Source organism: Oncorhynchus masou, chromosome 29 (assembly GCF_036934945.1).
Source record: "Oncorhynchus masou masou isolate Uvic2021 chromosome 29, UVic_Omas_1.1, whole genome shotgun sequence".
In the NCBI taxonomy this organism is placed as follows: domain Eukaryota; kingdom Metazoa; phylum Chordata; class Actinopteri; order Salmoniformes; family Salmonidae; genus Oncorhynchus; species Oncorhynchus masou.
In genome coordinates this window covers 82,255,363-82,276,780 of record NC_088240.1, presented here as the reverse complement: position 1 = coordinate 82,276,780, position 21,418 = coordinate 82,255,363, and the positions used below count along the sequence as shown (strand labels likewise).

General features: G+C 44.6%; 2 protein-coding genes across 7 annotated transcripts in view; one reads left to right on the top strand and one right to left on the bottom strand.

Annotated features, from left to right (window-relative positions):
- The window catches only part of LOC135520758 (disintegrin and metalloproteinase domain-containing protein 22-like), a 128,933-nt gene that overhangs the window by 62,122 nt on the left and 45,393 nt on the right, over nt 1-21,418 (top strand). For all 5 annotated transcript variants that reach the window (XM_064946530.1, XM_064946531.1, XM_064946532.1 and 2 more), the window contains exon 6: nt 8,625-8,688. In XM_064946530.1, the coding sequence (XP_064802602.1) occupies nt 8,625-8,688 (64 nt within the window). The remainder of the gene's footprint in view (nt 1-8,624; nt 8,689-21,418) is intronic.
- LOC135520761 (claudin-12-like) overlaps nt 17,429-21,418 on the bottom strand; it is a 4,886-nt gene continuing 896 nt past the window's right edge. The window contains exons 2-3 of one of the 2 annotated variants that reach the window (XM_064946537.1): nt 20,957-21,209; nt 17,429-20,793 (exon numbers count right to left, since the gene is read on the bottom strand). In XM_064946537.1, coding sequence (XP_064802609.1) covers nt 19,987-20,793; nt 20,957-21,175 — 1,026 coding nt within the window. In that variant the 5' untranslated portion in view covers nt 21,176-21,209 and the 3' untranslated portion in view covers nt 17,429-19,986. Of the gene's footprint in view, nt 20,794-20,956; nt 21,215-21,418 lie in introns of both variants that reach the window. The other variant, XM_064946536.1, reaches the window with a different exon arrangement.

Here is a 21,418-nt window from a genome sequence, read left to right as displayed (position 1 = left end):
CTCTTTGTTATTTTGCTATAGTGTTCAGTTAAAATAAAAAGGCATGAACACTTACCACGCTGCGCTTTGGTCCGATTCCTCTTCTTCAGACGACGACTCCCATGACACCGACGTCTTGCTCCCAGACAAATTAAACAACTTCTTTGCTCGCTTTGAGGACAATACAGTGCCACTGACACGGCCCGCTACCAAAACCCTGTGGGGTTTTCTTCACCGTGGCCAACGTGAGTAAAACATTTAAACGTGTTAACCCTCACAAGGCTGCCGGCCCAGACCCACTCCAATTTGCTTACCGCCCCAATAGGTCCACAGACGACACAATCACAATCACACTGCACACTGCCCTAACCCATCTGGACAAGAGGAATACCTATGTTTCTGCCTGTAGGAGGGGAGGAACAAGATGGAATCGTGGTCCGGTTTACAGAATGGAGGGCGGGGGAGGGCCTTATATGCATTCTGGAAGGTAGTATAGCAATGGTCGAGGGTTTTAGCAGTGCGGGTTCAGCAATCAATATGTTGATAGGATTTCAGGAGCCTTTTCCTCAAATTTGCTTTGTTAAAATCCCCAGCTACAATAAATGCAGCCTCAGGATATGTGGTTTCCAGTTTGCATAAAGTCCAGTGAAATTCTTTGAGGGCCGTTGTGGTATCCGCTTGGGGGGGATATAGACCACCTTGGCTATTATTGACAAAAATGATCTCGGGAGACAGTACGGTCGGCATTTAATTCTGAGATATTCTAGGTATGGTTAACAGAAGGACTTGAGTTTCCTGTATGTTATAGTAGTTACACCATAAGTCGTTAATCATAAAACATATACCTCCACCGTTCTGCTTCCTGGAGAGATGTTTGTTCCTGTTGGCGCGATGTACTGAGAACCCAACTGGCTTTACAAAGTCAGACAGTATATCTCGCTATGTTTCCGTGAAGCAGAGTATGTTACAATCCTTGGTGTCCCTCTGAAAAGCAACTCTCGCCTTGAGCTCATCAATTTTATTATCCAGAGATTGGACATTAGTGAGTAAAATACTCGGACCAGAAGACTGCTTCGAGTACCTCTGCTTCGCCGTTGTTGTTTTGGGTTGGCCTCTGGAAGACGTTTGATTGCTCTGGGGAGAGTAAACAAATGATCCGCTCCAGGGAAGTCGTAGTTCTGGTCATAATGCTGGTAGTTCTGGTGAGTTACCACCGCTCTAATATCCAATAGTTCTTCCCGGCTGTATGTAATGACACAAAACAATTCCTGAGCTAATAACATAAAAAAATAGTACATAAACAAACAAAATACTGCAGAGTTGCTTAAGAGTTAGTCGCGATGCTGCCATCTCCATCGGCGCCATCATCAAATAGGAAGCGTCTTATCTGGTGAGCTACCGAGTGGCTAGGACAGGCAAGCCCCATACTATTGTGGAGGACTTCATTCTTCCTGCTGCCACGGATATGGCTGGGACAATGCTGGGGGACAAGGCCCAAAAAACTATACAGACAAATACTTAATCAAATCATAATTAATCATGGCAGGAGATGCTTTGAAACAATTACTGCTTCACATACAAGCCAGTGAATTCTATGCGTTACAGCTGGATGAGTCAACAGACGTGGCGGGCCTGGCACAGCTCCTGGTGTATGTCCGTTACGTTTATGCAAACCACTGGAAAGCATGACAACATGAGAGGATATTTTTTAAGTACTGGACAGCTTTGTGACTTCAAATAGACTTTGGTGGTCAAGATGTGTTGGTATCTGTACTGATGGCACAAAAGCCATGACAGGGAGTCATAGTGGAGTGGTAACGCGCGTGCAAGCAGTTGCCCCCAACGCCACTTGGGTACACTGCAGCATCTACCGAGAGGCTCTTGCTACCAAGGGAATGTCTGACAAGCGCGAAAGATGTTTTGGACACTACAGTGAAAATTGTTAATTTTGTTAAAGCAAGGCCCCTGAACTCTTGTGTATTTTTCGCATTATGCAATGAAATGGGCAGCAACCATGTAACACTTTTACAACATACACAAATGTGCTGGTTATAAAGGGGCAAAGTATTGACACGTTTTTTTGAATTGAGAGACAAGATTAAAGTTTACTTTACTGACCATCATTTTCACTTGCCCGACCACTTATATGATGACGAGTTTCTCACAGGACTGACCTATCTGGGTGATGTTTTTTCTCGCCTGAATGATCTGAATCTAGGATTACAGGGACTCTTCGCAACTATATTCAATGTGCGGGCAAAATAGAGGCTATGATTAAGAAGTTGGAGCTCTTTTCTGTCTGCATTAACAAGGACAACATACAGGTATTTCTCTCATTGTATGATTCTTTTTGTGCAAAGAACTCAAACTTACGGACGATATCAAATGCGAAATAGCGAAGCACCTGAGTGAGCTGGGTGGACAATTACACAGGTACTTTCCCAAAACGGACAACACAAACAACTGGATTCTGAACAAGAGAACCTCATCAAAATTGCAACAAGCGGTTCTGTGAAATTTTTATTTAATCAGAAGCCACTACCAGATTTCTGGATAGGGCTGCGCTCAGAGTTTCTTGGTAAACTGCGCTTTCAAGACACTGATGCCTGTAATGCTCAATGAGTGAATGGGTGTGGAGTCAGGCGCAGAGAGCAAAGGATGCGGGAAAAAACACGCTTTAATGTCCAAAAAAATCACAGGAACAAAATACTATACCCAACACAGGTGTAACTATAAAACAAAATAGTACCCTATTGTGAAAATACTAGGACAGCGAGAAAACCCAACAAAACACTAACCACTCTCACAAATACAGATGAACAAGTCCGCCCAACAGAAGCGGACTAAACGAACTTAAATAACCCCGCCCTAACAACCAAAGGAACAGGTGAAACCAATTAGACAAAACCAAACGAACACAGAACAAAGGATCGGTGGCAGCTAGTAGACCGGCGACGACGACCGCCGAGTGCCACCCGAACAAGAAGGGGAGCCACCTTCGGTAATATTCGTGACAATGCCCTTTGCAACCACGTACCTATGTGAGAGTGGATTCTCGGCTCTCACTAGCATGAAAACTAAATACAGGCACAGACTGTGTGGAAAATTATTTAAGTCTGATACTCTCTCCAATACAACCCAACATTGCAGAGTTATGTGCATCATTTTAAGCACACCCTTCTGATTAACCTGTGGTGAGTTATTCACCATTTTTGATTAACAAATAAGGTTTTATATGTAGATGGCTAAATAAAGACCAAAATTATTGATTATTATTATATTATTATTTGTGCCCTGCTCCTATAAGAGCTCTTTGTCACTTCCCAAGAGCCGGGTTGTGACAAACACTCACACTCATTCTTATGTTTAATAAATGTATTGTATAGTGTGAGTGTGACAGTCTTACAATGATGGCAAAAGGGCTAGAGGAGGTATGTAGCTGGAGGTTCAATGTTTGAAGTGGTACGGGACTATAAAAAGTTTGGGAACCACTGTTCTAAACCATCCACCAGATAAAGACTCAGATAAAGACTCAGATAAAACTGTCATTCTTGTAGTATTTTATGGTGAAACAAAATGAAAAAGCACATTGTGACAGTGTGACCACTGTGTTACTGTTTACAGACACACATTGTGACAGTGTGACCACTGTGTTACTGTTTACAGACACACATTGTGACAGTGTGACCACTGTGTTACTGTTTACAAACACACATTGTGACAGTGTGACCACTGTGTTACTGTTTACAGACACACATTGTGACAGTGTGACCACTGTGTTACTGTTTACAAACACACATTGTGACAGTGTGACCACTGTGTTACTGTTTACAGACACACATTGTGACAGTGTGACCACTGTGTTACTGTTTACAAACACACATTGTGACAGTGTGACCACTGTATTACTGTTTACAGTAATCCACCATCCTGATCCTTCATCCTGACCACCCTCTCTCTCCTGGCCTGATCCTTCATCCTGACCACCCTCTCTCTCCTGGCCTGATCCTTCATCCTGACCACCCTCTCTCTCCTGGCCTGATCCTTCATCCTGACCACCCTCTCTCTCCTGGCCTGATCCTTCATCCTGACCACCCTCTCTCTCCTGGCCTGATCCTTCATCCTGACCACCCTCTCTCTCCTAGCCTGATCCACCATTCTGACCGTTGTGCTCTCATTGTGTGTAAGCTTGCGAGATCAGGATGGTGGATCAGACAATCTGTCTTCTGTCCATGGTGATATTTAGTCTTCCGTGTGTGTGCGTGCGCATGTGTGTGTGTGTGTGTGTGCTGACCCATCTGCATTAGGCAAACAGTCAGTGAACTCCCAATAAGGCTGTGACAGTCCCATCATAGCAGTCTGATATACAGAGCTATACGCTCCGAGATAGAGTGTGTGTGTGTGCGTGTACGGTCTGGCAGAGACAGTTGGTGCTGAAGGTGAACTCTGTATGTGGAGCATCATCCCAGCCTGGATGTGAAGTGTGTGTGTGTGTGTGATGTTGACCCTCATTCCTATAGTATACACTTTGACCTGAGCAATCTCCTAAAAAGCTTCTGATAACGTTAATTGATGTCCTGCCTGCATGCACGCACACGCACCCGCATGCACGCACACACACACACGCACACGCACACGCACACGCACACACACACACACACACACACACACACACACACACACACACACACACACACACACACACACACACACACACACACACACACACACACCCCTCAGCCTAGTTTACAGGGACAAGGGGACCTTCACATATATGCTGGATGGGAAATTGTTTTGTGAGTGTTTAAGATGATTGCTGCCCGCAATGGCACTACAGAGGACGTTTACCTATCCTTCCTGTGTGTGTGTGTGCGTACGCATGTGTGTGTGTGTGTGTGTGTGTGTGTGAGTGTGTGTGTGTGTGTGTGTGTGTGTGTGTGTGTGTGTGTGTGTGTGTTCGTGGGTGTAGTCACCCCAGAGTTGCTGTTTTAGACATCCACCTTCTTGTTCACAGTAATACCATATTGTAGATAGTGGAGAATACACCCTATATCGTATATCAATATCCAGTCATTGCAGATTGCACCATTTTATGGTCTATATTTGAACTGCCCGAACCAAGACAATATTACAGACTGTTTTCCTTGATGGAGAAAGGCCTAAAGGTGGTGGTTAAGGCTAGTGTTGGTTAGTAGTGTTGGTTAATTGTTTTGGTTAATATTGTTAGTAGTGTTGGTTAATAGTGTTAGTTAATGACTGAAATTAATGACTTACATTTTATTTTCGTGTGAAATTGCCAATTGACAACCCATACCTTATGGGATTAATTGACACATAAACAAACATTACAATAATTTACTGTGGTAATTAAATGATAATACTTCTTCCGGTGTTCTCTGCATTATGCATCGCATAAAGAGTGAAAAAAAAGCAAGGTAAAAATCAATACATAATAGTAAATAAGGTTATCCAAACAATAATTACATCCCTAGAGCAGTAAAATAACACACATACATACATGCATACATACATACATACATACATGCATACATACATACATACATACATACATACATACATACATACATACATGCATACATACATACATACATACATACATACATACATACATACATACATACATACATACATACATACATACATACATACATACATACATACATACATACATACATACATACATACATACATACATACATACATACATAACATACAAGTCGGAGGTTTACATACACTTAGGTTGGAGTCATTAAAACTCGTTTTTCAAACACTCCACAAATTTATTGTTAACAAACTATAGTTTTGCCAAGTCGGTTAGGGCTTCTACTTTGTGTATGACAAAAGTGTTTTTTCCAACAATTGTTTACAGACAGATTATTTCACTGTATCACAATTCCAGTGGGTCAGAAGTTGACATACACTAAGGTGACTGTGCCTTTAAACAGCTTGGAAAATTCCAGAAAATGATGTCATGGCTTTAGAAGCTTCTGATAGGCTAATTAACATAATTTGAGTCAATTGGAGGTGTACCTGTGGATGTATTTCAAGGCCTACCTTCAAACTCATTGTCTCTTTGCTTGACATTATGGGAAAATCAAAAGAAATCAGCCAAAACCTCAGAAAAATAATTGTAGACCTCCACAAGTCTGGTTCATCCTTGGGAGCAATTTCCAAACGCATGAAGGTACCACGTTCATCTGTACAAAAAATAGTATGCAAGTATAAACACCATGGCACCACACAGCCATCATACCGCTCAGGAAGGAGACGCGTTCTGTCTCCTAGAGATGAACGTACTTTGGTGCAAAAAGTGCAAATCAATCCCAGAACGACAGCAAAGTAAGAAGTTAGAAGTGTTGGTTACTAGTGTTAGTAATGTTGGTTAGAAGTGTTGGTTATAAGTGTTAGTAGTGTTGGTTACTAGTGTTAGTAGCATTGGTTAGTAGTGTTGGTTAGAAGTGTTGGTTACGAGTGTTCATAGTGTTGGTTAGTAGTGCTGGTTAGAAGTGTTGGTTACCAGTGTTAGTAGTGTTGGTTAGTAGTGTTGGTTAGTAGTGTTGGTTAGTAGTGTTGGTTAGAAGTGTTGGTTACGAGTGTTAGTAGTGTTGGTTAGTAGTGTTGGTAAGAAGTGTTGGTTACTAGTGTTATTATGGTTGGTCAGTAGTGTTGGCTAGTAGTGTTACTCGGGTTAGTTACTAGTGGTAGTGTTGGTTACTAGTGGTAGTGTTGGTGTGTAGTGTTGGTTACAAGTGTTGGTTAGTCGTGTTAGTAGTGTTAGTTACTAGTCTTAGTAGTGTTGGTTAGTAATGTTGGCTAGTAGTGTTACTAGTGTTGGTTACTAGTGTTAGTAGTGTTGGTTAGAAGTGTTGGTTACTGGTGTTAGTACTGTTGGCTAGTAGTGTTACTAGTGTTAGTTACTAGTGGTAGTGTTGGTTACTAGTGGTAGTGTAGGTGTGTAGTGTTGGTTAGAAGTGTTGGTTAGTAGTGTTAGTTACTAGTCTTAGTAGTGTTGATTAGTAGTGTTGGTTACTAGTGTTTGTAATGTTGGTTACTAGTGTTGGTTTGTTGTGTTCTTTACTAGTGTAAGTAGTGTTGGTTACTAGTGTTAGTTAGTAGTGTTAGTTATGGAGAGGAGGCTCATTTACAACAGACCTGCAGTGTTTTTATGTCCTGACATGTACCAGTATAAACACGTACCAGTATAAACATGTACCAGTATAAAAATGTACCAGTATAAACATGTACCAGTATAAACCACCCATAGACATGTACCAGTATAATCCACCCATAGACATGTACCAGTATAAACCACCCATAGACACGTACCAGTATAAACCATCCATAAACATGTACCAGTATAAACCATCCATAGACATGTACCAGTATAATCCACCCATAGACATGTACCAGTATAAACCACCCATAGACACGTACCAGTATAAACCACCCATAGACATGTACCAGTATAAACCATCCATAGACATGTACCAGTATAAACCATCCATAGACATGTACCAGTATGAAGCATCCATAGACATGCACCAGTATAAACCATCCATAGACATGTACCAGTATAAACCATCCATAGACATGTACCAGTATAAACCATCCATAGACATGTACCAGTATAAACCATCCATGGACATGTACCAGTATAAACCATCCATAGACATGTACCAGTATAAACCATCCATGGACACGTACCAGTATAAACCATCCATAGACACGTACCAGTATAAACCATCCATAGACATGTACCAGTATAAACCATCCATAGACATGTACCAGTATAAACCATCCATAGACATGTACCAGTATACACCATCCATAGACACGTACCAGTATAAACCATCCATAGACATGTACCACTATAAACCACCCATAGACATGTACCAGTATAAACCATCCATAGACACGTACCAGTATAAACCATCCATAGACATGTACCAGTATAAACCATCCATAGACATGCACCAGTATAAACCATCCATAGACACGTACCAGTATAAACCATCCATAGACATGTACCAGTATAAACCATCCATAGACATGCACCAGTATAAACCATCCATAGACACGTACCAGTATAAACCATCCATAGACATGTACCACTATAAACCATCCATAGACATGTACCACTATAAACCATCCATATACACGTACCAGTATAAACCATCCATAGACATGTACCAGTATAAACCATCCATAGACATGTACCACTATAAACCATCCATAGACATGTACCAGTATAAACCACCCATATACATTTACCAGTATAAACCATCCATAGACATGTACCAGTATACACCATCCATAGACATGTACCAGTATAAACCATCCATAGACATGTACCATTATAAACCATCCATAGACATGTACCGGTATAAACCATCCATAGACATGTACCACTATAAACCATCCATAGACATGTACCATTATAAACCATCCATAGACATGTACCATTATAAACCATCCATAGACACCTATCCCTCTTAGTGCCGTTACAGACACACACAGTCCTCATCTGTTACTGTCGAGAGGATAGAGAGTGCTGGCATCCATCTTGTTTACGTCTGCAATGGCTGGCGGTCATATTGATCTCTCTTTTTCTCTCTCTCTGTCAGTGGGATGTTCTTTGATGGGAATCACACCTACATGATCGAGCCTGGAGGAAAGGACCACATCAGCGTGAGTACTTCGGCTAAGCCTGGCCTTGGCCATCCATTCACACATGCGCGCACGCACTCACGTACACACTCACACACACTGTGTAATAGTAGTCGTCTGGACTGAATGGGACTAGAAGCTCTTGCAGACCGGACCATGAATGCAGATCACAAAGCAGGCTACCCTTACGTTACACATCCCATAATTAACATTGACTTCAGAGTAGACAGATTATCCACTAGGACAGAGCAGAGCTGACCAGCCAGTTAGTTCATGAGGAATAGAGAGTGATATTATTAAGCAATAAGGCATAAAGGGGTGTGATGTATGGCCAATATACCACGACTAAGTGATGTTTCTTAGGCACGATGCATCGCAGAGTACAGCCTGGATACAGCCCTTAGCCGTGATATATTTGCCATATACCACAAACCCCCGAGGTGCCTTATTGCTATTATAAACTGGTTATTAATGTAATTACGGCAGGAAAAATACATGTTTTGTCATACCCGTGCAATACGGTCTGATATACCACGGCTGTCAGCCAATCAGCATTCAGGACTCTAACCACCCAGTTTATTACATTTACATTTAAGTCATTTAGCAGACGCTCTTATCCAGAGCGACTTACAAATATAATACAGTATATGTTTGTATTTATGAGGGAGAGCTGATGGTTTAAAGCGACATTTGTCACTCTGAGAGAAAAGACCAAGCTCTGATTCTGATGTGTTGATGTGAGAGACACTTTATCTTCTGTGTCTGTGTTTAGGGTGGAGGTAATCAGGAAGGGAAGAAGGTATATTTGTTTGTGTGCAGTGTGTGTGCAGTGTTTCTCCTAGGATTCTTTTCAGCCGTGGTAGCAAGGGTAGGGGGGATGAATTACTACTAGCGTTAGCGCAATGACATGCTAGCTGTTCCCATAGACATCCAGCCATTGAGCCAACATCTATCAATTTAAAAATGCATCTTGGCAGAAATATATAAATAAATAATGGTGTGTCTGTATGTGTGTGCGTATGTGCGTGCATGTCGTGTGTGTGTGTGTGTGCGTGTGTGTGTGCATGTGTCTGTATTTGTTTGTGTCTGTATGTACAGTGGGGCAAAAAACGTATTTAGTCAGCCACCAATTGTGCAAGTTCTCCCTCTTAAAAAGATGAGAGAGGCCTGTAATTTTCATCATAGGTACACTTCAACTATGACAGACAAAATTAGAAAGAAAATCCAGAAAATCACATTGTAAGATTTTTTATGAATTTATTTGCAAATTATGGTGGAAAATAAGTATTTGGTCACCTACAAACAAGCAAGATTCCTGGCTCTCACAGACCTGTAACTTCTTCTTTAAGAGGCTCCTCTGTCCTCCACTCATTACCTGTATTAATGGCACCTGTTTGAACTTGTTATCAGTATAAAGGACACCTGTCCACAACCTCAAACAGTCACACTCCAAACTCCACTATGGCCAAGACCAAAGAGCTGTCAAAGGACACCAGAAACAAAATTGTAGACCTGCACCAGGCTGGGAAGACTGAATCTGCAATAGGTAAGCAGCTTGGTTTCAAGAAATCAACTGTGTGAGCAATTATTAGGAAATGGAAGACATACAAGACCACTGATAATCTCCATCGATCTGGGGCTCCACACAAGATCTCACCCCGTGGGGTCAAAATGATCACAAGAACGGTTCACAAAAATCCCAGAACCACACGGGGTGACCTAGTGAATGACCTGCAGAGAGCTGGGACCAAAGTAACAAAGCCTACCATCAGTAACACACTACGCCACCAGGGACTCAAATCCTGCAGTGCCAGACGTGTCCCCCTGCTTAAGCCAGTACATGTCCAGGCCCGTCTGAAGTTTGCTAGAGAGCATTTGGATGATCCAGAAGAAGATTGGGAGAATGTCATATGGTCAGATGAAACCAAAATAGAACTTTTTGGTAAAAACTCAACTCGTCATGTTTGGAGGACAAAGAATGCTGAGTTGCATCCAAAGAACACCATACCTACTGTGAAGCATGGGGGTGGAAACATCATGCTTTGGGGCTATTTTTCTGCAAAGGGACCAGGATGACTGATCCATGTAAAGGAAAGAATGAATGGGGCCATGTATCGTGAGATTTTGAGTGAAAACCTCCTTCCATCAGCAAGGGCATTGAAGATGAAACGTGGCTGGGTCTTTCAGCATGACAATGATCCCAAACACACCGCCCGGGCAACGAAGGAGTGGCTTCGTAAGAAACATATCAAGGTCCTGGAGTGGCCTAGCCAGTCTCCAGATCTCAACCCCATAGAAAATCTTTGGAGGGAGTTGAACATTGCACTCCAAGATCTCTTAACTCAGAAAATCTCTGCAGCGCTCTGCTCTACACACACACACACACACACACACACACACACACACACACACACACACACACACACACACACACACACACACACACACACACACACACACACACACACACACACACACACACACACACAGTGTGGCATCTATAAGTTGTTAGCCTTTAGCATCCTGGCTCCAGGAAAAGGCCATGCTGTGCTGCTGTCAAGCCCAGTGTTGGCCGTCAGTTTCTGGGCTTAGAGCTGCTGATACGCCTGCCTTCTTGGGGCTACTCTCTCTCTCTCTCTCTCTCTGACAGTCTGCTTGGTGTGCAGTTCATTCTAAGAGGCTTGTCACACAGACACACAGATGCCTGCTGGAAAGATCAAGTAGTGGCCTCCCTGTCCTGCATGCCAAGTTTGATACTCACACACACTCACCCACAGACACACACACACAGCTGTACTTGCATCCTCTCTGCAGTGTTCTGTTTGTAGACCCTCTGCCAGCAGACATTGTTTTTAAAGTTTTTTTAGCGTTTCCCTTCACCCTGCTTCAGTGTGTGTGTGTGTGTGTGTGGGTGTATTCTCAGATGCTCTTAGGCAGTATTGTTAGGTAAACATACCCCACAGCTCTCTCTGTGTGCCTGTCTGTCAGCCAGTCTGTTTTAGAATAAAGTATTTACACAACTGTTGGTCAATCTAGTTTACAGAGCTCTTCACAAAATAATGGTAGACCCAGACACATCTAAAACCCAGACGTGTTCACACAAATAGCAAGCGAACAAACAGCTTCCATGCTGACGCCTGGCTGATCCGGTGATATGATCCGGTTGGATGTGACTTTTACGGCATGGCAGTTTGTGTGTGTGTGTGTGTGTGTGTGTGTGTGTGTGTGTGTGTGTGTGTGTGTGTGTGTGTGTGTGTGTGTGTGTGTGTGGCGGCATAACTCCTGTCTGCCATATGGCTAATCCATCTGCCCTCCTTCAGCCTGGACAGAACCACCAAGGAAGGCAGCCAAGAGGAACCAGAACCAGGGAGCCAGGCAGTAGGAAGGCAGCCAAGAGGAACCAGAACCAGGGAGCCAGGCAATAGGAAGGCAGCCAAGAGGAACCAGAACCAGGGAGCCAGGCAGTAGGAAGGCAGCCAAGAGGAACCAGAACCAGGGAGCCAGGCAGTAGGAAGGCAGCCAAGAGGAACCAGAACCACTAAGCCAGGCAATAGGAAGGCAGCCAAGAGGAACCAGAACCAGGGAGCCAGGCAATTGGAAGGCAGCCAAGAGGAACCAGGACCAGGGAGCCAGGCAGTAGGAAGGCAGCCAAGAGGAGCCAGAAGCAGGGAGCCAGGCAGCAGGAAGGGAGCCAAGAGGAGCCAGAACCAGGGAGCCAGCCAGTAGGAAGGGAGCCAAGAGGGACCAGAGCCAGGCAGCAGGAAGGGAGCCAAGCGGAACCAGAACCAAGGAGCCAGGCAGCAGGAAGGGAGCCAAGAGGAACCAGGCAGCAGGAAGGGAGCCAAGAAGCTGACTAACATGGCTCTATGTGGGCAGGATGTTGGAACTGGGATTCTGGGATCGGTTCTCTGCAAGATGCTGCTGCTGTAGCAAAATCTGTGTGTTTGTTTGTGTGTGTGTAGGAGGGAGTTTATGCTGAGTTGTCTTTGTACAGAACACCATATGTCTGTGTTGTGCCACCCCCTGCCCTGCCCCCACCTGCACCACCCTGCACTGCCTGTCTCAATAAAATATGGATGTTATTATAGGGAATGTGAATTAAAGCTTCCATGTTTGGGCACTCCTCTCCTTTGCATAGAAATATGATTAACAGAATGTATAGACATGGTTGTTTCTCCCTTGTGATACTTCATGGGTGCACCGTAATGGTGTCTGTCTGGATTGTGTACATCTTTGGGCTGTTAGTATTCAGAGCACATAGAAAGGTTGTGGTGATCAGCATCACAGAATGTAACATTCCAAAAACAGCCCTTCCTGGATGGTGGATTGGCTAGTTTACAAAGAACCAGTCGTCTCAATGGGGATGCTCAGTGGATTCACTCTCTGTACCCAGGACTTCCCAGACTACCCAGTCCCTCAGGCTGTGCTGGGGCCAGGGCTGGTTGGGGAGGTGTGGGGGATGGTGCTGGATGGAGATGTGGTGGTGAGGGTGGAGGGTGTGAAGACAGAGGGGGGTGAAGCTGATAGCCTATGAATGTGCAGGCTTGGAGGGTAGTGGTGGTGAGGGGGTTGAGGACTAGGGGGATCCTTTGTGGCCTTTATCCAACCCCTTTCATGCACTCTAATGCAACAAACACACACACACACACACACACACACACACACACACAGGGCAAATCCTTGGAACTCCTAAACCTGAATGAAAGGAGTGCTGCCCCCCCCCCCCCCCCCACCCCACTCTATATTAATTCATCCGAGATACGGTCTCCCCCAGCAACCCAGGCCACGCCCTGTTCTTTTGTCCGAGGACATCTGAGCCCATCTGTGTGAGACCCTAATCCTACTCACGACACACACCCCGTGGCTGCCTGCCTGTGTGTGTGTATGTGTGTGTTTGTAGGAAGTTGTCCCCCCAAACTGCTATCCTACCTTACCAAAAAGGGATTCATCAGGAAACAAAGACAATTGGACAAGAGAACATTATACGGGATTCATTTGAGATTACTGTTTCTTAACAAAGTCCAAACATTAACCAGCATATTCATGTGTACAAAACATTATTCTACATAGCTCACATATTCTGAAATGAAACCGCATATTAATACACTGCTCAAAAAAATAAAGGGAACACTAAAATAACACATCCTCGATCTGAATGAATGAAATATTCTTATTAAATACTTTTTTCTTTACATAGTTGAATGTGCTGACAACAAAATCACACAAAACTATCAATGGAAATCAAATTTATCAACCCATGGAGGTCTGGATTTGGAGTCACACTCAAAATTAAAGTGGGAAACCACACTACAGGCTGATCCAACTTTGATGTAATGTCCTTAAAACAAGTCAAAATGAGGCTCAGTAGTGTGTGTGGCCTCCATGTGCCTGTATGACCTCCCTACAACGCCTGGGCATGCTCCTGATGAGGTGGCGGATGGTCTCCTGAGGGATCTCCTCCCAGACCTGGACTAAAGCATCCACCAACCCCTGGACAGTCTGTTGTGCTACGTGGCGTTGGTGGATGGAGCGGACATGATGTCCCAGATGTGCTCAATTGGATTCAGGTCTGGGGAACGGGCGGGCCAGTCCATAGCATCAATGCCTTCCTCTTCCAGGAACTGCTGACACACTCCAGCCACATGAGGTCTAGCATTGTCTTGCATTAGGAGGAACCCAGGGCCAACCGCACCAGCATATGGTCTCACAAGGGGTCTGAGGATCTCATCTCGGTACCTAATGGCAGTCAGGCTACCTCTGGCGAGCACATGGAGGGCTGTGTGGCCCCCCAAAGAAATGCCACCCCACACCATGACTGACCCACCACCAAACCGGTCATGCTGGAGGATGTTGCAGGCAGCAGAACGTTCTCCACGGCGTCTCCAGACTCTGTCACGTCTGTCACATGTGCTCAGTGTGAACCTGCTTTCATCTGTGAAGAGCACAGGGCGCCAGTGGCGAATTTGCCAATGTTGGCCGTTTGAGCAGACACATGCACATTTGTGGCCTGCTGGAGGTCATTTTGCAGGGCTCTGGCAGTGCTCCTCCTGCTCCTCCTTGCACAAAGGCGGAAAGGCGGAGGTGGCGGTCCTGCTGCTGGGTTGTTGCCCTCCTACATGTCTCCTGATGTACTGGCCTGTCTCCTGGTAGTGCCTCCATGCTCTGGACACTATGCTGACAGACACAGCATACCTTGTGTTGTTTAAGTGTTCCCTTTATTTTTTTGAGCAGTGTATATACACATGTATCATGAAACAGAATAATAAAGAACAGACATGATACAGATTAATCTGTCAGTTCTGTTCTGTATAGAAATCTACCATCACATTGACATGAACTGCAGCATTTAGGTTTGCGATCCACCACTAATCACATTGGCAACATGAAAGAGTGAGATTAAACAGAGTACTGGTTGGTGTGAAGATTGTCTGTGGTGGGATGATGAGAGATGGTGTCTGTCCTTAGGGGGTTTTGTGACACACATCAAAGACTGTAACACAATGGAGAGAGCTCACTCATCAAAGACTGTATATGACGATAGAGTTAGCTCACTGCCTGGTTGTTTCTGCCTGCACTGATGTGGAGGACGCTGTTCTCTATGGACAAATGCTGAGTTGGTTTAGGCCTCCCTGCGTGTGAGTGCTCCCAAGAGGTCTGGAGCTTTATGGCAGACCTTCAGAGCATGGTTGCTGGTTCAAGCCCATTTAAATAGTACTGGTGTAGTTTGTTCATACTGTTATTACAGTGTTCTATTCAGGCCCAGTCCCTAAAGGAAACACCATGTTATCAGTGGCAGGAACTAACTCCCTCAGGTTGGAAGAAACCTACTCTCAACTCGTCATTGTCTTTGCTACCAGAATGTTAACTATAGTCTTGTCTCTGCTCTTCATGCTGCTTCAGTCCTTACCAGAACAATATGTCTGTCTTGGTTCAGAGTGTAGCCAGGGTTACCAGAATAATATGTCTGTCTTGGTTCAGAGTGTAGCCAGGGTTACCAGAACAATATGTCTGTCTTGGTTCAGAGTGTAGCCAGGGTTACCAGAACAATATGTATGTCTTGGTTCAGAAGAGTGTAGCCAGGGTTACCAGAACAATATGTCTGTCTTGGTTCAGAGTGTAGTCAGGGTTACCAGAACAATATGTCTGTCTTGGTTCAGAAGAGTGTAGCCAGGGTTACCAGAACAATATGTCTGTCTTGGTTCAGAGTGTAGCCAGTGTAACCAGAACAATATGTCTGTCTTGGTTCAGAGTGTAGTCAGGGTTACCAGAACAATATGTCTGTCTTGGTTCAGAAGAGTGTAGCCAGGGTTACCAGAACAATATGTCTGTCTTGGTTCAGAGTGTAGTCAGGGTTACCAGAACAATATGTCTGTCTTGGTTCAGAAGAGTGTAGCCAGGGTTACCAGAACAATATGTCTGTCTTGGTTCAGGGTGTAGCCAGGGTAACCAGAACAATATGTCTGTATTGGTTCAGAGTGTAGCCAGGGTTACCAGAACAATATGTCTGTCTTGGTTCAGTGTGTAGCCAGGGTAACCAGAACAATATGTCTGTCTTGGTTCAGAGTGTAGCCAGTGTAACCAGAACAATATGTCTGTCTTGGTTCAGAGTGTAGCCAGTGTAACCAGAACAATATGTCTGTCTTGGTTCAGGGTGTAGCCAGTGTAACCAGAACAATATGTCTCTCTTGGTTCAGAGTGTAGCCAGTGTAACCAAAACAATATGTCTGTCTTGGTTCAGGGTGTAGCCAGGGTAACCAGAACAATATTTCTGTCTTGGTTCAGAGTGTAGCCAGGGAACAGTTCTTAGTGGACCATGGTGTCAAAAATCCTTTGGTCTCCTCAGCCTTCGGTGACAGCTAGCCTCTCAGCGGGTTGCTAACGCTCGCGGTCCACTCTGTCTGTCGCGTCTGTCACTCCAATGTGACAGCGGACTTCCTGGGGTCAGACAAGGCTCTGTGTGTGTGTGTGTATCTCAGTCAGTCAGTCAGAGATGAGGCGAGGCAGCATGTTGTCATCACCATCTCTGAATCAAACAATAATAACAAACTGACCTGGTGAGAAAAACTGAAAATTAAAAAGTGCTGTCAGGTTTTTCTAGGCACTATATTTCCATGTACTGTGTCACTATTGTCGCTGTGTAAATATGTCACTGACTGTGTAAATAGGATGGGCCAGCAACCAACACTGCTCCCTGGAATATGTACAAATCATAGACTATTAGCCCGTAAAGGATTTTTAAAATAAATGCTTTAAAATGCACTTTCTATTCCCGAAGGCCACAAAATGTCTCATTTCCATCCGTCTTTCAATTAGCAACTCATTGGGCGAGTTACAGGGACCTATCCAGCCCTACTTATCAGTGCAGATCAAGGCGAGGATACTGTTGGTGAACAGAACTTACAGCCCATTAATCACTACTCTGACTGATCAATAAAGTGCCAAAGTGGAGCAATAACCAGCTGACACAGCACTAACCCTTAGGACCGGAAACAACCCATTACCCTGCTGCTTGTAATCCAATCTGACTGGCAGATAAACCCAGCTCCACCTCAACCAGCCCTCTCTCTCAGGTTCACCCGGTTCAAATCACAGCACGCCAGGCGAGCCGGCTAAATGACTCCAACTAATACATTCACTCAGATTCACTGCAAACAGGTGACTAATTTTAGTGTGGCCTTTCTCTGGCCCTGTTAATCATGTTAAGTACTTAGTAATGGTAAATACATCTCTGGTGGTACTGTGACACCAGTATTAGTCGTCGTTGGCCGTGGTGAGGAACACAGTTTAATTAGATACAAATGTTATTGAGAAAAGGGTCTGGTGAACAAAGACATTTCCCATAGAGATAAGAACATTAGACTGTACATGCAGTACTGCAACAGAGAGAGCATGTTGGATACATTTCCCATAGAGATAAGAACATTAGACTGTACATGCAGTACTGCAACAGAGAGAGCATGTCGGATACATTTCCCATAGAGATAAGAACAGTAGACTGTACATGCAGTACTGCAACAGAGAGAGCATGTCGGATACATTTCCCATAGAGATAAGAACAGTAGACTGTACATGCAGTACTGCAACAGAGAGAGCATGTCAGATACATTTCCCATAGAGATAAGAACATTAGACTGTACATGCAGTACTGCAACAGAGAGAGCATGTCAGATACGTTTCCCATAGAGATAAGAACAGTAGACTGTACATGCAGTACTGCAACAGAGAGAGCATGTCGGATACATTTCCCATAGAGATAAGAACAGTAGACTGTACATGCAGTACTGCAACAGAGAGCATGTCAGATACATTTCCCATAGAGATAAGAACAGTAGACTGTACATGCAGTACTGCAACAGAGAGCATGTCAGATACATTTCCCATAGAGATAAGAACATGAGACTGTACATGCAGTACTGCAACAGAGAGCATGTCGGATACATTTCCCATAGAGATAAGAACAGTAGACTGTACATGCAGTACTGCAACAGAGAGCATGTCAGATACATTTCCCATAGAGATAAGAACAGTAGACTGTACATGCAGTACTGCAACAGAGAGAGCATTTCAGATACATTTCCCATAGAGATAACAGTAGACTGTACATGCAGTACTGCAACAGAGAGAGCATGTCAGATACATTTCCCATAGAGATAAGAACAGTAGACTGTACATGCAGTACTGCAACAGAGAGAGCATGTCAGATACATTTCCCATAGAGATAAGAACAGTAGACTGTACATGCAGTACTGCAACAGAGAGAGCATGTCAGATACATTTCCCATAGAGATAAGAACAGTAGACTGTACATGCAGTACTGCAACAGAGAGAGCATGTCAGATACATTTCCCATAGAGATAAGAACAGTAGACTGTACATGCAGTACTGCAACAGAGAGAGCATGTCAGATACATTTCCCATAGAGATAAGAACAGTAGACTGTACATGCAGTACTGCAACAGAGAGAGCATGTCAGATACGTTACGGCTGATAAAGGCTATTTAAGATTAAGTCAACACACCAGTCAGAGGACAGTCTGGTCAGAACTAGTGTTTAGGGATAGAAGGCAACATAAATCACAGAATCCTTTCTCTAGATTATAGATTCATAAGAGGCCCAGTGCATTCAGTCAGTGTTCTACCATTTTAGAACCAGCACAGCCAATGGAATGTGATGTTACAGTGTAGTGAACCCCCCCTCCCCTTCATGTGAAATCAATGACAGTTTAACTTTTTATTTAACTAGGCAAGTCAGTTAAGAATACATTCTTATTTACAATGACGGCCTACCCCGGCCAATGCTGGGCCAATTGTGCACCGCCCTATGGGACTCCCAATCATGGAGATACAGCCTGGAATCGAACCAGGATCTGTAGTGACACCTCTAGCACCTCTGCGCCACTCAGGAGCGGATGAATGAAGTGGAAACAAGAGTAGCTCTACGTTTGCTTACACAGCTCAGTGGAGACATACAATTTGACAAAAAGGACAGGCGACAGATGGCAGTGTTCCAGAGCTAAAATAAGATGTTCATTTTGACGTTCTTTTGGTCTCAGTAGCAGACAGAGAAGTATGTGTTCTGGTTCAATCATATCTCCCAGGCACCTTAACAAAGGAGACAGGTCAACAACTACCTTCATGATATGTTCTGATGTAAAAAGGGCTTTATACATTTGATTGATGTAAGGTGGCATCAAAATATGTGAATTAGATACAAAATGATCTAATTTCTGTGTACATATAAAAAGTCATGGCCTTAGAGCCACTGCTGTACTGTTGATGGGTAAATAGGATGAGTCATTATTCACATGTCATCTCACATGTTACAGCATATTAGATTTACATTTCTTCACAGACCAACAATATGAACACACATTAAAACAACAGGCACAACAAAGACATCACAGTCAGTTAGTGTCACTCCCTTTTACCTCACGACGTCAAGTTACTTCACAGTTAGAGTACAGTTTAGTTCATTTTGAAATATTAGTGAACAATATACAGTGTAGAAATGCTATGATGTTTCAAGCAGATTTACATTAAGAAGAGATGTACAAATCGGTGTGATTAGAAAATATTGTTTTCAATCAAAATATAACAGTGAATTCAGACTTCATTATGGGGCATCTCTGGTGTCCTTTCACCAGATGTGGAGCCTGCATACTAAACTGTGTCTAACAGTGCAGTGCTTGGTTGAGTGACACACAGTTGTATTTCTAGTGCCGACTGACCAGTCATATCCTTCACTGACAGTACACACCCTTTACAGGAGACAGGACAGCTAAATGGAACCAGGACTCTGTGTTCTTGCAGCAGCCCTCCCTCAGAGGCCTTGTGTTAGAACAGGGATGTCTATCTCTATGCCAGACATGCGTGAGCGAGTGGAGTAGCGGTGGCCTATGTAGCTGGGGGCGTAGCCCACCTGAGAGGGTGCATAACTCTGAGACGGGGCATAGCTGTAAGCCTGGTTCTGCCCCACCTCTGACCCATACCCATCCGGGGCTGACATCTGGGACATATAGACCTGCTGAGGCTGCTGGGCCAGTGGGGCTACGCTCTGAGGGTAGCCCTGGGAGGGAGCGTAGGGCTGGGCATCCATCACAGTGGGGACGTACCCCTGTGGAGGGAAGGTCTGAGGGGGTCCGTAGACAGGGGAGGGGGGGTACCCGTTGGCCGTGAGGGGCTGGGTGGAGAGGGAGTTAGGGAGTGTGGGGAGAGGCAGCCAGAAGGGAGAGGGTAGCTTCTTACACATGCAGTACCACATGAACATCAGCAGGGCGGCGAGCATGAGGCCGCCGGAACAGCCGATGGCCACGTAGACCGCGAACCCGTCTGAGAAGATGCGGTCGTACTTGATGTTCATCTCTTTGGTCCGGAAGAGGAACCACACGGAGGGCGCCAGGGCGATAGCACCGCCCAGGAACAGGAACATCCCGGCCACTAGGTGGCAGCCTGCGCTGTTGACCAGACAACGGGTACTCTTGATGTCTGTCTCAGCCTTATCAGAGCAGCAGCAGGTCTTAGACATGCCTGCCATACACAGCACCAGGGCCAGGGAGCCAAACAGTAGCCCAGTCGGCAGGCAGAACTGGAGCAGTCTCAGGTCCAACTGGTCCACTTTAGAATACCACTGTGGGGAGAAGGAATAAATGAGAAATTATTTATGCAAATCTCAAATGGCACCCTGTTTCCTGTATAGTGCACTACTTTAGAGCCCTATGTGGCAGCGCACCATATGGGGGGAATATGGGATGCTGTATGCACTTATGATTGTGCGATCATCAGACCTGTACCTCTGAGTCGTAGTAGTAGCAGCCAGAGTAACCATCTTGTTTCACACACTTGGCCCACAGGCCATCATAGACACTGATGTTCTTAGCGTTTTTGTTGAAGGTGACAAGCCGTGTCACTCGCCACTGTGGGATCAGCGCCGCCACAGCGATGCCGCCCACGGAGATGAAGGCGATGATGAAGGAGAAGGCATTGGTGGCATGGATGTCCCGGCACGACATAGCCGCAGACAGGAGGTGATGTCAACAGGACTTCCTGTTCTTTTGGATAAAGAGAACGAGGGAAAACGAGGGAGATCAGTACTCAGTCAGATGAACTGATCATCCAGATTTAGACGCCTGTTGAGCTCCGATTATAAATATGTGACAGAGGTGACATAGCATGTCCTATTCTGCATGGCAGGGAGAACTTTCTGCTTGACAACAATCCACAGCATTACACTGTACTCTTGAAAAGAGCATCAA